This window comes from Bufo gargarizans, chromosome 5 (genome assembly GCF_014858855.1).
Source record: "Bufo gargarizans isolate SCDJY-AF-19 chromosome 5, ASM1485885v1, whole genome shotgun sequence".
NCBI classification, from domain to species: Eukaryota; Metazoa; Chordata; class Amphibia; order Anura; family Bufonidae; genus Bufo; species Bufo gargarizans.
In genome coordinates, this window is record NC_058084.1 from 218,701,978 (window position 1) to 218,718,796 (window position 16,819).

At 41.6% G+C, this 16,819-nt stretch overlaps 1 protein-coding gene across 1 annotated transcript in view; it reads left to right on the forward strand.

The window, feature by feature from the left end:
• The window catches only part of CLPTM1L (CLPTM1 like), a 111,998-nt gene that overhangs the window by 47,947 nt on the left and 47,232 nt on the right, over nt 1-16,819 (forward strand). The window contains exons 6-9 of the mRNA XM_044293052.1: nt 11,443-11,521; nt 12,023-12,140; nt 12,693-12,787; nt 15,100-15,184. Of these exons, the coding sequence (XP_044148987.1) occupies nt 11,443-11,521; nt 12,023-12,140; nt 12,693-12,787; nt 15,100-15,184 (377 nt within the window). The remainder of the gene's footprint in view (nt 1-11,442; nt 11,522-12,022; nt 12,141-12,692; nt 12,788-15,099; nt 15,185-16,819) is intronic.

Below are 16,819 nucleotides of genomic sequence, written 5' to 3' on the forward strand. Positions count from 1 at the left end.
TACCGAGAATCCCACAGGGAGTGACCATTTTCTCTACGGACATTCCACACCTTGTGAATATTGAGGTTCTCCACTAAATCGGTAAGACCATTCAGTGTTTTTACATAGTGTCCTTAACGTCCCAACATCTAATCTTGGGACTTGGATACGGGGACCTTATGCCCTGGGCTGCATGCACTAGTTTGGCGTGTTATTAGGCCCTGGGTGGTATACACCTAGCCTGGTGTGTCACTGCTTTCTAGATGGCACACTAATTTAGGTCCTGCAACTGTATATTTATATATGTTGTAAGGGGTCTTTTAACTCCCGGCTATGGGAGTATTTTTTGAATATATTAATAGCTATGTTTTATTATGTAATTGCTCCCCTTCCTTTTGACTTTGTTGGCTATCCTTGAGCAGTATCCAGGAAGAAGTGTATACGCACTTACTTTTCCTGGTGAGACAACTCATTTGTTTTCCAAAAGCCATTTTTGTCACCTTACATCACAAAAAGTGCAACTCCAAGTGATTAAAAAGGCGTATGTCCCACAAAATGGTACCAATAAAACCGTCACCTCATCCCGCAAAAAATGAGCCCCCTATATAAGAAAATCTCTCTAAAAAAAAAAAAAAACTATAGCTCTCTCTTTTTTGTTTCAAAAATGCCATTTTTGTGTTAAAGTGAAATAAATAAATAAAAGTATACATATTAGGTATCACTGCGTCCGTAACAACCAGCTCTATAAAAATATCACATGACCTAATTCCTCAGGTGAACACCGTAAAAAAATAAAAACAGTGCCAGAAAAAGCCTTTTTTTTTTGGTCACCTTACATCAAAAAAATTGCAACACCAAGCGTTCAAAAAGGCGTATGACCCCCAAAGTAGTACCAATAAAGCAGTCACCTCATCCTGCAAAAAATGAGACCCTAACTAAGGCAATCGGTTAAAAAAAAATGAAAAAGCTATGGCTCTTAGACTATTATCATCATTATTTTGGTTTAAAAAGTGCTATTATTGTGTAAAACTTAAATAAATAAGAAAAAGTATACATACTAGGTATTGCCACATCTGTAATGATCTGCTCTAAAAATGTCACATGACCTAACCCCTCAGGTGAACGCTGTAAAAATAAATAAATAAAAACTGTGCTAAAACAAACAATTTTTTTTGTCACCTTGCCCCATAAAGTGTAATAATGAATGATCAAAAAAATCATATGTAATGAACAATTTGAGGGAAAAAAAAAAAAAAAAAAGTTGAACAGTTGTCAAAGCTCACCTGCTCTGAAGCTCGCAGGAACTTCAACTGAGAGCATGATAGGCTAATTTAACCCTTACTACAGAATACTAGGCTAATTAAAATCACCTGGCTAGTGGAAGGAGTGCTGATCCAGGGACAGAAACTATGTAATGAACAATTTGAGGGAAAAAAAGGAAATGGATCACATATCCACTGCAAATGCTATGATCTCATCCCTGCATATCTGCAGGAGACAGCACTAAATAGCGCATGTGTACCACCTCCATGCTACACGCTAAATGAGGCACTAGTGTACATTTTGATCAAAAGGCATAAGCCCACTCACCACACCAAGGTCGCCTCAATGAGTGGGTCCTAACCTAAAATTGGCGCAGCGCTGCACGGCGACCACCAGCGCTGTGGCGCCATCCCGGCCGGCGGCGGAACCCAGTGGCCAAACAGCACCCTTGCTGTCTGACCATGCCAAACCTAGCTCTGGGCCCCACCAACCAGCCAGAAAAACAGCACAGTGGCCCCCGTGCAGCACCGCACCATATGAACAGTTGTCAAAGCTCACCTGCTCTGAAGCTCGCAGGAACTTCAACTGAGAGCATGATAGGCTAATTTAACCCTTACTACAGAATACTAGGCTAATTAAAATCACCTGGCTAGTGGAAGGAGTGCTGATCCAGGGACAGAAACTATGTAATGAACAATTTGAGGGAAAAAAAGGAAATGGATCGCACATCCACTGCAAATGCTATGATCTCATCCCTGCATATCTGTAGGAGACAGCACTAAATAGCGCATGTGTACCACCTCCATGCTACACGCCTAATGAGGCATTAGTGTACATTTTGATCAAAAGACATATGCCCACTCACCACGCCAAGGTCGCTTTGGCGTCATATCTACCCAAAAATGGTACCAATAAAAACGTCAACTCTTTCTGCAAAAAACAAGCCCCTGCACAAGACGATCGACAGAAAAAAAAATATGGCCTTCAGAATATGGAGACACAAAAAAAAATAAAAAAAAATATATATATATATATATATATATATATATATATATATATAGGTCCTTCTCTAAAAATTAGCATATTGTGATAAAGTTCATTATTTTCTGTAATGTACTGATAAACATTAGACTTTCATATATTTTAGATTTATTACACACCAACTGAAGTAGTTCAAGCCTTTTATTGTTTTAATATTGATGATTTTGGCATACAGCTCATGAAAACCCCAAATTCCTATCTCAAAAAATTAGCATATCATGAAAAGGTTCTCTAAACAAGCTATTAACCTAATCATCTGAATCAACTAATTAACTCTAAACACCTGCAAAAGATTCCTGAGGCTTTTAAAAACTCCCAGCCTGGTTCATTACTCAAAACCGCAATCATGGGTAAGACTGCCGACCTGACTGCTGTCAAGAAGGCCATCATTGACACCCTCAAGCAAGAGGGTAAGACACAGAAAGAAATTTCTGAACGAATAGGCTGTTCCCAGAGTGCTGTATCAAGGCACCTCAGTGGGAAGTCTGTGGGAAGGAAAAAGTGTGGCAGAAAACGCTGCACAACGAGAGGAGGTGACCGGACCCTGAGGAAGATTGTGGAGAAGGACCGATTCCAGACCTTGGGGGACCTGCGGAAGCAGTGGACTGAGTCTGGAGTAGAAACATCCAGAGCCACCGTGTACAGGCGTGTGCAGGAAATGGGCTACAGGTGCCGCATTCCCCAGGTCAAGCCACTTTGAACCAGAAACAGCGGCAGAAGCGCCTGACCTGGGCTACAGAGAAGCAGCACTGGACTGTTGCTCAGTGGTCCAAAGTACTTTTTTCGGATGAAAGCAAATTTTTCATGTCATTTGGAAATCAAGGTGCCAGAGTCTGGAGGAAGACTGGGCAGAGGGAAATGCCAAAATGCCTGAAGTCCAGTGTCAAGTACCCACAGTCAGTGATGGTCTGGGGTGCCATGTCAGCTGCTGGTGTTGGTCCACTGTGTTTTATCAAGGGCAGGGTCAATGCAGCTTGCTATCAGGAGATTTTGGAGCACTTCATGCTTCCATCTGCTGAAAAGCTTTATAGAGATGATTTCATTTTTCAGCACTACCTGGCACCTGCTCACAGTGCCAAAACCACTGGTAAATGGTTTACTGACCATGGTATCACTGTGCTCAATTGGCCTGCCAACTCTCCTGACATGAACCCCATAGAGAATCTGTGGGATATTGGGAAGAGAAAGTTGAGAGACGCAAGACCCAACACTCTGGATGAGCTTAAGGCCGCTATTGAAGCATCCTGGGCCTCCATAACACCTCAGCAGTGCCACAGGCTGATTGCCTCCATGCCACGCTGCATTGAAGCAGTCATTTCTGCAAAAGGATTCCTGACCAAGTATTGAGTGCATAGCTGAACATAATTATTTGAAGGTTGACTTTTTTTGTATTAAAAACACTTTTCTTTTATTGGTCGGATGAAATATGCTAATTTTTTTTAGATAGGAATTTTGGGTTGTCATGAGCTGTATGCCAAAATCATCAATATTAAAACAATAAAAGGCTTGAACTACTTCAGTTGGTGTGTAATGAATCTAAAATATATGAAAGTCTAATGTTTATCAGTACATTACAGAAAATAATGAACTTTATCACAATATGCTAATTTTTTTAGAAGGACCTGTGTGTGTGTGTATATGTATGTGTATATATATATATATATATATATATTATATATTTTTAAATGCTTTATTCACTTCTATAGGACGCCTCTGTAGTATTCAATTGAACAAACAGAGGCGTCCTATAGAAGTGAATGGAGACAACATACTTGTAAGCCACAGCTGCTCCCCAATGCAATTGCTGCGACCAGCAGGTAAACACAGCAGAGAAGGCAGTGCTCGTACGAAGTGATGTTTTCTACTCAAACAGCTGATCGTCGGGGTGTCGGACCCCCGACAATTTGATATTGATGACCTAATCTGAGGACAACCCCTTTAAGTGCTACAGTTGAGCGGGTCATTTTGAGGTGCTTTTTATCTCCTTTTTTTTTTTTTTTTTTTTTAGTTGAGGTGGGCAAAAATTGCTTATGTCATTGTTTTTTATTTTTATTTTTTTTATTGGGTTCACCACGTGGTATAATAATGTTGTTCTGCAGGTTGATACATTTAAGACCATGCCAAGTTTATAAATTTTTTATTATTTTTTTGTTTAAAACTCTTAAGGCCTCTTTCACACTTGCGTTGTCCGGATCCGGCGTGTACTCCACTTGCCGGAATTACACGCCGGATCCGGAAAAACGCAAGTGTACTGAAAGCATTTGAAGACGGATCCGTCTTCAAAATGCTTTCAGTGTTACTATGGCACCCAGGACGCTATTAAAGTCCTGGTTGCCATAGTAGTAGTGGGGAGCGGGGGAGCAGCATACTTACCATCCGTGCGGCTCCCGGGGCGCTCCAGAATGACGTCAGAGCGCCCCATGCGCATGGATCATGTGATCCATGCGATCACGTCATCCATGCGCCTGGGGCGCCCTGACGTCACTCTGGAGCGCCCCGGGAGCCGCACAGATGGTAAGTATGCTGCTCCCCGCTCCCCACTACAGTTTACCATGGCTGCCAGGACTTTAGCGTCCCGGCAGCCATGGCAACCATTCAGAAAAAGCTAGACGTCGGATCCGGCAATGTGCCGAAACGACGTTTAGCTTAAGGCCGGATCAATGCCTTTCAATGGGCATTCATTCCGGATCCGGCCTTGCGGCAAGTGTTCCGGATTTTTGGCCGGAGCAAAAAGCGCAGCATGCTGCGCTATTTGCTGCGGCCAAAAAACGTTCCGTTCCGGAACGGAAGACATCCTGATGCATCCTGAAGGACGGACTGTCCATTCAGAATGCATTAGGATAATCCTGATCAGTATTCTTCCGGCATAGAGCCCCGACGACGGAACTCTATGCCGGAAGACTATAACGCAGGTGTGAAAGGGCCCATAGTCTAAGGCTGGGTTCAAATCATGTTTCTGTCTTGCGTTTAACATACATAGTAACATAGTACATAAGGCCTAAAAAAGACATTTGTCCATCCAGTTTGACCTTTCATCCTGCAAGTTGATCCAGAGGAAGGAAAGAAAAAAACCCTGTGAGGTAGAAGCCAATTTTCCTCACTTTAGGGGGAATAAAAAATTCCTTCCCGACTCCAATCAGGCAATCAGAATAACTCCCTGGATCAACGACACCTCTCTAGTAGCTAGAGCCTGTAATATTACACTCCAGAAATACATCCAGGTCCCTCTTGAATTCCTTTATTGTACTCACCATCACCACCTCCTCAGGCAGAAAGTTCCATAGTCTCACTGCTCTTACCATCAGGAATCCTCTTCTATGTTTGTGTACAAACCTTCTTTTCTCCAGACGCAGAGGATGTCCCTTCTTCACAGTTAGGGCTGTTTCACACGAGCGTGACATCCGCTCCGTGAATGACAGCCAAGACCCGATGCGGACTGCTGAAGCACGGCGCATTAACATGATTGATAATGCTCCGTGCCTCTCTGTGATCTCTTTACTACGAAATCACAATGACAACTTTATCTCACTGTGATTTCAATAGCAAGCGATCAAAAAGTCATATGCACCCCAAAATAGTGCCAATCAAACGGTCATCTCATCCCGCAAAAAATTAGACCCTACTCAAGATAATCGCCCAAAAACTGAAAAAACTATGGCTCTTAGACTATGGAGACACTAAACAATTTTGGGGTTTTAAAAATGAAGTTATTGTATAAAACTTACATAAATAAAAAAAATTGTATACATATTAGGTATCGCCGCGTCCGTGACAACCTGCTCTATAAAATTACCACATGATCTAACCTGTCAGATGAATGTTGTAAATAACAAAAAAAAAGTGCCAAAAAAGCTATTTCTTGTTACCTTGCTCCACAAAAAGTGTAATATAGAGCAACCAAAAATCATATGTACCCTAAACTAGTACCAACAATACTGCCACCCTATTATGTACTTTCTAAAATGGGGTCACTTTTTTGGAGTTTCTACTCTAGGGGTGCATCAGGGGGGCTTCAAATGGGACATTGGGTCAAAAAAACAGTCCAGCAAAATCTGCCTTCCAAAAACCGTATGGCATTCCTTTCCTTCTGCGCCCTGCCGTGTGCCCGTACAGCAGTTTACGACCACATATGGGGTGTTTCTGTAAACTACAGAATCAGGGCCATAAATAATGAGTTTTGTTTGGCTGTTAACCCTTGCTTTGTAACTGGAAAAAATATATAAAAATGGAAAATCTGCCAAAAAAGTGAAATTATGAAATTGTATCTCTATTTTCCATTAAATCTTGTGCAACACCTAAAGGTAAAATCAGTTTTGAATACCTTGAGGGGTGTAGTTTCTTAGATGGGGTCACTTTTATGGAGTTTCTACTCTAGGGGTGCATCAGGGGGCTTCAAATGGGACATGGTGTCAAAAAAACAGTCCAGCAAAATCTGGCTTCCAAAAACCATACGGCGCAACTTTCACTCTACGCCCCGCTGTGTGGCCGTACAGTAGTTTACGGCCACATATGGGGTGTTTCTGTAAAGAGTGTCAGAGTCAGGGCAATAAAGATACAGTCTTGTTTGGCTGTTAACCCTTGCTTTGTTAGTGGAAAAAATGGGTTAAAATTGAAAATTAGGCCAAAAAATGAAATTCTCAAATTTCATCCCCATTTGCCAATAACTCTTGGGCAACACCTAAAGGGTTAACGAAGTTTGTAAAATCTGTTTTGAATACCTTGAGGGGTGTAGTTTATAGAATGGGATCATTTTTGGGCGGTTTCTATTATGTAAGCCTCGCAAAGTGACTTCAGAGCTGTAGTGGTCCCTAAAAATTGGATTTTTGTAAATTTCTGAAAAATTTCAAGATTTGCTTCTAAACTTCTAAGCCTTGTAACATCCCCAAAAAATAAAATATCATTCCCAAAATAATTCAAACATGAAGTAGACATATGGGGAATGTAAAGTCATCTCAATTTTTGGGGGTATTACTATGTATTACAGAAGTAGAGAAACTGAAACTTTGAAATTTGCAAATGTTTCAAAATTTTTGGTAAATTAGGTATTTTATTATGCAAAAAAATTATTATTTTTTACTTTATTTTACCAGTGTCATGAAGTACAATATGTGACGAAAAAACTATCTCAGAATGGCCTGTATAAGTCAAAGTGTTTTAAAGCGATCAGCACTTAAAGTGACACTGGTCAGATTTGCAAAAAATAGCCTGGTCCTTAAGGTGAAATAGGGACGTGTCCTTAAGGGGTTAAACGAATGCCATACAGTGGCATCCGTCACCAGAGAGTTCCATTGTTTGAGAGAGTAAAAAAAAAAAAAAAAACGTTTTAACTGGACTCTGCAGGAAGGAAAAGTATAGTGTACTAAGCTTTTGTATTCTTGTTTTTCCAAGCTTATGTGTTAAAAGGTAAAAACGTGATGTGAACCCTGCCTTAAAATCACTTTATAAAAAAAATATCCTATATCCATTCTCTAACATGCATAACATTAAATTTTTTCATCGAGGCAGCTGTATGAGGTCTTTGTTTTTTGCAGGATGGTATGTAGTTTTTATTGGTATCATATTGGGGTACATGTGATTTCTCAATCACTTTAAAAAAAATACAAATTTGGGTGAGTTGAACTATCCTGTCAGTGTTTAATTTTTTTATGGCATTCACTTTGCAATATACATATCATGATAAATTTAATTAGCGTTTTGATACGATTATGGTGACGGTTCACCGGAAGAAGCTTGTGTGGCGAAACTGCGTTGGGAGGAAGTGACTGCAGAGTCGGCATGCTACAGATGGAACTGACATGAATTCACTTTGTATCCTGCCCTCATATAGGTATTGTGAGTGACCCATATGTGGCCACTGTGCCCTGGGTGCTAGTAATGTTTTCTGTGGGCATATTGTGATAGTGTTATCATTGCTGGATTATATTCTGAGGCTGACAGACTCTGCAGTTTCCTCTCTTGGGGTCTCACCAGCTGCTATTTTATCTAGTACTCTATGAATGCAATAAAGTATATATATTTTTGGTGGGACGATTATGGTGATACCAATTTTTTTTTTTTTTTTTTTTGTTACATTTTTTACTACTGTTGCATCATAAAATCACTTTTTTATTTTAAAAAAAGCTGTTGTATTTTGCATCCCTGTATATTTTTTAATCGAGGCAGCTGTATGAAGGCTTGCATTTTGCAAGATGGGCTGTATTTTTATTGGAACCATTTTGGGGTGTATATAGCATGTCAATCACTTTTTATTCCATATTTTTGGAGGCAAGGTGGCCAAATAATAGTGATTCTGTTATAATAAAATCTTTAAAAAGTGTGTAAAACATAAAAATTGGCATTCTATTTGATAGGTAATCCTGGTCTGGTAGTAGCCAAAGCAGTGCCCTCACATATATGGCTACTAATCAGTATAACTGCATGAGATGAGGCTTAAAACACAGGAAGTAATCTGTAATAACGATGTATGATGAGTTAGTTGTACTGCAGAACAACACTGTATTTGGGTAGGTAAACCGCGCTTAGCAGTGGAACCCGCTCCACTAGTAGTAGTACAATGCTGTACATAACCATGCACTGGTTAAAGTTTCTCATCTATGCTGGTGATGCAGTCCGTACTACTATTTAATGCGCTAGTTGCATGGTAGAACAACACTATGGCGGTCCTTTATTAAGCTATATTAGACGTATTTCAGGCTCAGATTCTCCCTGCTCACATCAGGTCTAAAAAAAAAATGGTCAGGGAAGGGGACGGGCTGGGAGGCCCATCTCATTTAGGCTCCTTTCACACTAGCGTTCGCTGGTCCGCTCGTGAGCTCCGTTTGAAGGAGCTCACGAGCGGACCCGACTGCAGCCGTCCAGCCCTGATGCAGTCTGAATGGAGCGGATCCGCTCAGACTGCATCAGTCTGGCGGCGTTCAGCCTCCGCTCCGCTCGCCTCCGCACGGACAGGCGGACAGCTGAACGCTGCTTGCAGCGTTCGGGTGTCCGCCTGGCCGTGCGGATCCGTCCAGACTTACAATGTAAGTCAATGGGGACGGATCCGTTTGAAGATGCCACAATGTGGCTCAATCTTCAAGCGGATCCGTCCCCCATTGACTTTACATTGAAAGTCTGGACGGATCCGTCCGAGGCTATTTTCACACTTAGCTTTTTTTTTTTGCCATTTTAATGCAGACGGATCCGTTCTGAACGGAGCCTCCGTCTGCATTATTATGAGCGGATCCGTTCAGAACGGATCCGCCCGAACGCTAGTGTGAAAGTAGCCTTACCATTGTCTATGCCTGTTTTAGGCGTAGAAAAAGGTCTAAATGTAAGAGAACTCGGAAACGGTCTTACATTTAGAACTGGCGGAGATTCCGCTGAAATTATGGAGAGGCCGGCGCTTCTTCATAACTCCGGCAGATCCACCGCTACATAGGGCTTTATTAAGACCGGTGTCTAAAACGCCAGTCTTAGTAAATGTGCCCCTGTATTTGGGTATGCAGTGAACCACGCGGATCAGCCCTTCTCAGTGATGGAGTCTGCAGCACTAGTGGTAGAAAGCTGTACATGAACATGCACTGCTTAAGGCTTCTTGTCCATACTTGGTGATAGTTTGTACTTAAGTTGAAGATAGCTGCACAGCAAAATTGTGTTATAAGTATGTGTGTGTTAGTTGGCTCTTATTACACACTCCTTGTTATCTTGGTTACAGGTCGGCCTGTGTATGGTGTATATGTGGCTCTACTTGCCATGCCATTCATTTACGGCCTGGTATGGGATGGTATTCACAACAGCCCAGATAAGCTGGTTGCCCCATTATAATATATAGAAAATAACAACAGTTTAGAAAAAAATAGAATGTCACCATTTGGTTTTGGTTGCCAGAAAAAGTATAGGTGACACATTCTCTTGAATGAAATAATTTAAGGCCTCATGCACACGACTGTATGTACAGTATTTTAGCGGTCCACAATTTGCGGATACCGCCTGTGTTTTTTTGCGGACCCATTTACTCCAATGGGTTCTTAGTCTGCAGCCAAGCATAGGACATGTTCTATCTTTTTGCGGAACAGACATACAGATGTGGAATGTACACGGATCATCCATGTGCTTTCCGCATCTTTATCCATACCTCAAAAAAGAGAATAGGTACTCAAAATGCGGACCACAGATTCATTAAAGTCAATGAGTCCTCCAAAAAAAAAAATGCGGACGACACGCAGAGTCCATGTATTAAAAATAATAAAATAAAAAATCATGCTTCATTGGATATTGTTTATGGATAAGTTTTTTTTATTTTATTTTTATCTCTAGAAGCTTTGGGGGTTATTTATTGATACCGGCGTTTTAGATGCCAGTCTTAATAACCCCTATAGCTGGTGATGGATTCCCCGGAATTATGAAGAGACGCAGGCCTCTATATAACTTCAGCACATTCAGCGTCATTTTAAGGCCCTCTGCACACTAACATGTGCTTCCCCTTGCCGCATTGCGGACCCGCAATACACTGGTGCCGTTCCGTGGGCATTCCGCATCCTGGATGCGGACCCATTCACTTGAATGGGTCCGCAAATCTGGAGATGCGGAACAGAAGCACAGAACGGAACCCTACGGAAGCACTACGGAGTGCTTCCGTGGGGTTTCGTCCCGTACTTCCGTTCCGCAAAAAGATAGAACATGTCCTATCTTTTTGCGGACCCATTCAAGTGAATGGGTCCGCGATCCGCTGCGGCTGCCCCACGGACTGTGTTCGTGCATTGCGGCCCACAGCACGACCACGGGGTGCACACGTTCGTGTGCAGGGGGCCTAAGTGTAAGTCGGCTTCCTAGCTGTCTTACATTTAGGCTCCATTCACATGTCCGCAATTCCGTTCCGCATTTTGCAGAACGGAATTGGGGACCCATTCATTTCTATGGGGCCGCACGATACGCAGAATGCACATTACCGGTGTCCGGATGTGTGAATGGCCCCTAGACCATTTTTTGCAATCTGCACCAGAAATACGCCTATATAGTATGACCCCCTTTCTTTTCACTGAACTATACAGCCCTCAGTCTGGTTCTATGGGCTGAAACGCACAATGGTCGTTTGTATGAGAACTAAGATGTTTATTGCTGTATGTTGATTTATTTTACAGTGAGTGTATTTGACTTACATGCATATTTTATCACCTGTAGGATACAGCTGGGGAAATCTGTTCATTACCTTCCTATATTATTTATCGATCAGCTAAGTAATCGAGTAAAGGACTTAATGGTAGGTTACTTTTCTGCTCTGCAGTGGTTTGGGTTGCAAAATGTTTTTTCTAATTTCCAAGGTGTACATTGTCTGTTTCTTGAATTAACTGTAGCCTCATTCATTGGTTGTGGTATACAGTCACCTGAACATGTATACCATTAGCAGGTTAGTTTTGATAGTGAGCATGTACATAGCAAGAAAAGTAAAGATTTAGCTGAAAGTGTTCATGGGTTTTAAAAATTGAATATTAAACGTCTTTTTCCACAAGGACATTGTAGCTTGTGTTTTTACAGGATGCCTGATGAATGACATTTTATCTTCAATAGGCTGCCTATATCTACGGCTCAGTTATGGTCATGTTTTTACACTATATTTGTTGTACATGCTGGGAATGAGGTCTGGAGGAAGGGGACCAAAATCTGAATAACTTGCTTCTGGAAGCATTACTAGGATGTACTTTGTATTGTGTTTCCTGTGGCTCATTACAGGTGTACAATCTCATACGCTTCTCCTTTTTAGATGATAAACCGCTCCACAACAGAACTTCCTCTGACCGTTTCTTATGATAAGATATCATTGGGAAAACTTCGCTTTTGGATTCATATGCAAGATGCCGTTTACTCTTTACAGCAGTTTGGTATGTGAAAAACCCCACCCTAGTCATTCTGATATGTTGCTATAACCCTTGCAGTTGAAATCTGCTCCTTAATTTTATTTGTCTCTGAGGTTCACTTATGATTAAGGCCGGGTTCACATCAATGTTTAGTTTTCCGTTCCGTTCTAAACCGTCAGAAGAACAGAGAAATAAATAAACAGATCCTGTATTTTAAGCATCCGTTACTTACATTTTGCATCTGTTTTAGCCATTCCTGTCTGAAATCCATTATTTTAGTCAGAAAAAAAAGACCTACTCAAAATTTTTTCTTCTTCTGTCTAAAATAACAGATCTGAGACAGAAATTGGTAAAACAGATGCAAAATGAGCATAACGGATGTTTCAAATACAGGATCTGTTTTTTTGTTTATTTATCTGTTCTTTTGACGGATCAGAAGAACGGAAAACTAAACGGTCATGTGAACCCGGCCTAAATTTTAACCTTGCCATATCCACTAGAAGTCTTCCTGCACTGATTTGTACATTTCTGCTTATGTGGTGTGCATAGAATATGACATCTTTCTTCTTTTGACAGGTTTTTCTGAAAAAGATGCAGATGAAGTAAAGGGGATATTTGTTGACACCAACCTTTATTTTTTAGCACTCACTTTTTTTGTGGCTGCTTTTCATGTAAGTCTTTTGTCAATGCAAATAATATATAAATTTATCAGAACTATCAGGATATCTCGCGTTTAAAGGAGTCACGCTGGGGGTGCTTACTTATGAACCCCCCCAGTAGCAAAATACTATGAGCAGGACCTGCCACCTCTCCTGACATGTCTGTCTTAGGCTATTTTCACACTTGCGGCAGTGTGATCCTGCGGGCAGTTCCGCCAATCTGGATGTGACTGAAAGCATTTGTGAGATGCCTCCGGATGCAGATCCGTCTCTCAAATGCATTGCAGGAACGGATCCGTCTCTCCACTTGTCATGCGGACAGACGGATTCGTCTTCTATCTTTTTTTTTCACATTTTTACCGGTCTGCGCATGCGGATTCGGCATTCCGGTATTTAGAAGGCACTAGTACATTCCTATGGGGAAAAATGCCAGATCCGGCATTCAGGCGTCTTCAGTTTTTTTCACCGGAGATAAAACCGTAGCATGCTACGGTTTTATCTTTTGCCTGATCAGTCAAAAACGACTGAACTGAAGACATCCTGATGCATCCTGAACGGATTGCTCTCCATTCAGAATGCATGGGGATATGCCTGAGCAGTTCTTTTCCTGTATAGAGCCCCTGTGATGGAACTCTATGCCGGAAAAGAAAAACGCTAGTGCGAAAGTACCCTAAGTAACCACTTGCAATAACAATTCTGGGGCATCTATTCTGATGTTGTACAATTAATTTATTATTCCTTGTAAAAATTATGAATTGCCAACAGTTTAAAGGTCCAGTTAGGGAGGTGTCCCTGCACAGTCTGACACTGGCAGGACTAACTGGATAGTGTCAGACTGTGCAGGGACACACCCCAATTGGTAAGACTCAGATGGACCTTTATTTCAAACTGCTAGCAATTCATTCAGAACTTCTAGAAGGTAGCAAGCAGTTACTAAAACTGATGTGTCAGGCGAGGTGACAGGGCTTCTTTAACAACTTCTTTACTGGGCAATTTTCATTTTTTGTGTTTTAATTTTTCACCTCCGGCCTTCCCGGAGCCAACATTTTTCATTTTTTTTCCGTTCACCTAGCCATATGAGGCCTTGTTTTTTGTGAGACAAGTTGTATTTTCTAATGGCACCATTTAATATTGCATATATTATAGTGGAAAGCTGAAAAAAATTCAAATGGAGAGAAATTGTAAGAAAAAATTCCACCACAGTTTTATGTTTGTTTTTTTTTTCTCTTATTTACGGTGTTCTGTGTGCGCTAAAACTAACCTGTTAACTGTATTCCCTTGGTCCGTGCGATTACAGTGATACCACATTTTTTATTTTATTTTTTGTGTTTTAATATTGAAAAAAATAACCTCTTTATTTTCTTAAAGGGGTTATCCAACCCTATAATGCCCCCCCAAAATGCCCAGGCCCCTCACACAAGTTATACTTACCTCGCGTTGCTTGTGATGCCCGCACAACTATTGCATCTGCTCCATAGCATTACCCTCGATGCTCAGCATGTTTTGGTCCACTCAATGGGGAGATGCAGCGGCGGTCGTGCAGGCATCAGAAACAACGTGGGTGCCAGGGAGTGAGGTAAGTATAACCTGTGTGAGGGACCCCGGACCTCCATAAGTTTTTTGTAGTTATGTCTACGAAGATGTGAGGGATCATTTTTTGCAGTGATGATATTTAGTTTTTATTCATACAGTTTTGGGGTATATGATTTATTTAATTTTTTTTATTACTTTTTATTCCATTTTTTGGGTGAGGTGATGCGATGAAAAAATTGCCATTTTGACCGTTTTTTACAGTTACACAGTTCTATTTATATACGTTTTTGGACGTGTCGATGCTGAGGTTATTTTATTTTTTATTCTGGGGAAAGGGGGATGATTTTGAATATAATATTATTATTATTATTATAATAATCATATTTATATATATTTTTTTCTTCAATTTTTTTAAAGAAACCAACCGACAGCGACAATTGCCGCACGGAAGAGCTGCTCCAGCCTCAGGAACATGTGCTCCTGAGTGTTTCACCTCTCAGATGGTCACATTTGACCACAGCATCTGAGGGATTAAATGTCTGCAATCGGCATTATCACCAATTGCAAGCGTTAGTGCTGGGTGTCTGCTGTGTGAAACAGTAGTCTCTCGGCAGCTATGGCGCCCCCTTAGGACTGGAGTGGGTGCTATCTTTAAAGTCCCTACCGCCAATGTATATAGTCGTGCAGTAGGAAAGTGGTTAAACAAACCATAATAGCCTATTGAAATTATGCCAATCTTGAAATATGACGTTATTTTAATATCTGCACTATGTTTGTTTTCTACATTGCAGCTTTTATTTGATTTTCTTGCATTTAAGAATGACATTAGTTTTTGGAAAAAGAAGAAGAATATGGTTGGGATGTCAACAAAAGCAGGTATGGTCACTATTTCTGATAAAAAAAAATACCATGAGAATTCAATGGGTTTTTCATTATTAAAGTTAGTAAATAATTAAAATGTTATATTAGGATTCCAGGGCTTGTCAAGAGTCTAATGAGATTCGACATCTGTCACCGCGTCTGTGATGTCTGCTTTTATTAGATAATTGTATTCTCTATGAAATAGCAATTCTGGAGCATCTTTTGTTTTAACTGCTGAATAGTTATTAATAATTTGACAGCAGGGTGTTACTAAAGGGTGTGTCCCTGTGTGAGAGTATGCTGTGAGACACCCCAACTGGTAACATCCAGTTATCAGTGTATTTGGAAACTTCTAGCACAAGTAGAAAGTCTGGCCGAAATTAGCTACTGCAGTCTGAATGTTCTCCTTTAACCCCTGTTTGGGGGTGAGAGCCGGTTGATCAAAAACTTGCTTTGTATGCAAATGATGGTGTCCTTTGACATAATTTGTCAAGAGGCTATCATGCGAAGGGGGATACACATAAGGCTACTTTCACACTAGCGTTCGTCGGTCCGCTCGTGAGCTCCGTTTGAAGGGGCTCACGAGCGGACCCGAACGCAGCCGTCCAGCCCTGATGCAGTCTGAATGGAGCGGATCCGCTCAGACTGCATCAGTCTGGCGGCGTTCAGCCTCCGCTCCGCTCGCCTCCGCACGGACAGGCGGACAGCTGAACGCTGCTTGCAGCGTTCGGGTGTCCGCCTGGCCGTGCGGAGGCGTGCGGATCCGTCCAGACTTACAATGTAAGTCAATGGGGACGGATCCGTTTGAAGATGCCACAATGTGGCTCAATCTTCAAGCGGATCCGTCCCCCATTGACTTTACATTGAAAGTCTGGACGGATCCGTCCGAGGCTATTTTCACACTTAGCTTTTTTTTTGCCATTTTAATGCAGACGGATCCGTTCTGAACGGAGCCTCCGTCTGCATTATTATGAGCGGATCCGTTCAGAACGGATCCGCCCGAACGCTAGTGTGAAAGTAGCCTTACTTGTGTGCTAAATTGAGTCACAGCAGTGACAGTGTGGTACAACTGGGGCTGCTGCTGAGTTCTTTAACCCTTTCGCTCTGGCGCTGGAATCATGTGTAAACATGGTGCCCACTCGCACGTGCAGCAGGCGTCATGACCGGCAAGCCTCTGCTGTTTCAATAATGCTATTTCAATAATGCTGATCGCGATATTTAAAGGCTTTAGATACCGTGATCACGGCATCTAAGGCTACTTTCACACTAGAGTTTTAGTTTTCCTGTATTGAGATCCGTCATAGGGGCTCAATACCAGAAAAAAACGCTTCAGTTAATTGAACCGAACGGAATGCTCCAAAATGCATACCGTTGCGTTTAGTTGCGTTCCCATACCGGAGAGCAAACCGCAACATGTTGTAGTTTGCTTTCCGTCCTGGGATGCGGAGCAAGACTGATACAGCATGACCCCCAATGCAAGTCAATGGGGACAGATCCGTTTTCTATTATGTCCCTTATTGACGTTCAATGGAGTTCATGACTGATCCGTCTTGGGAATGTTAAAGATAATACAACCGGATCCGTTCATAACGGATGCAGGCGGTTGTATTATCAGTTAAAACGCTAGTGTGAAAGTAGCCTAAAGTGTCA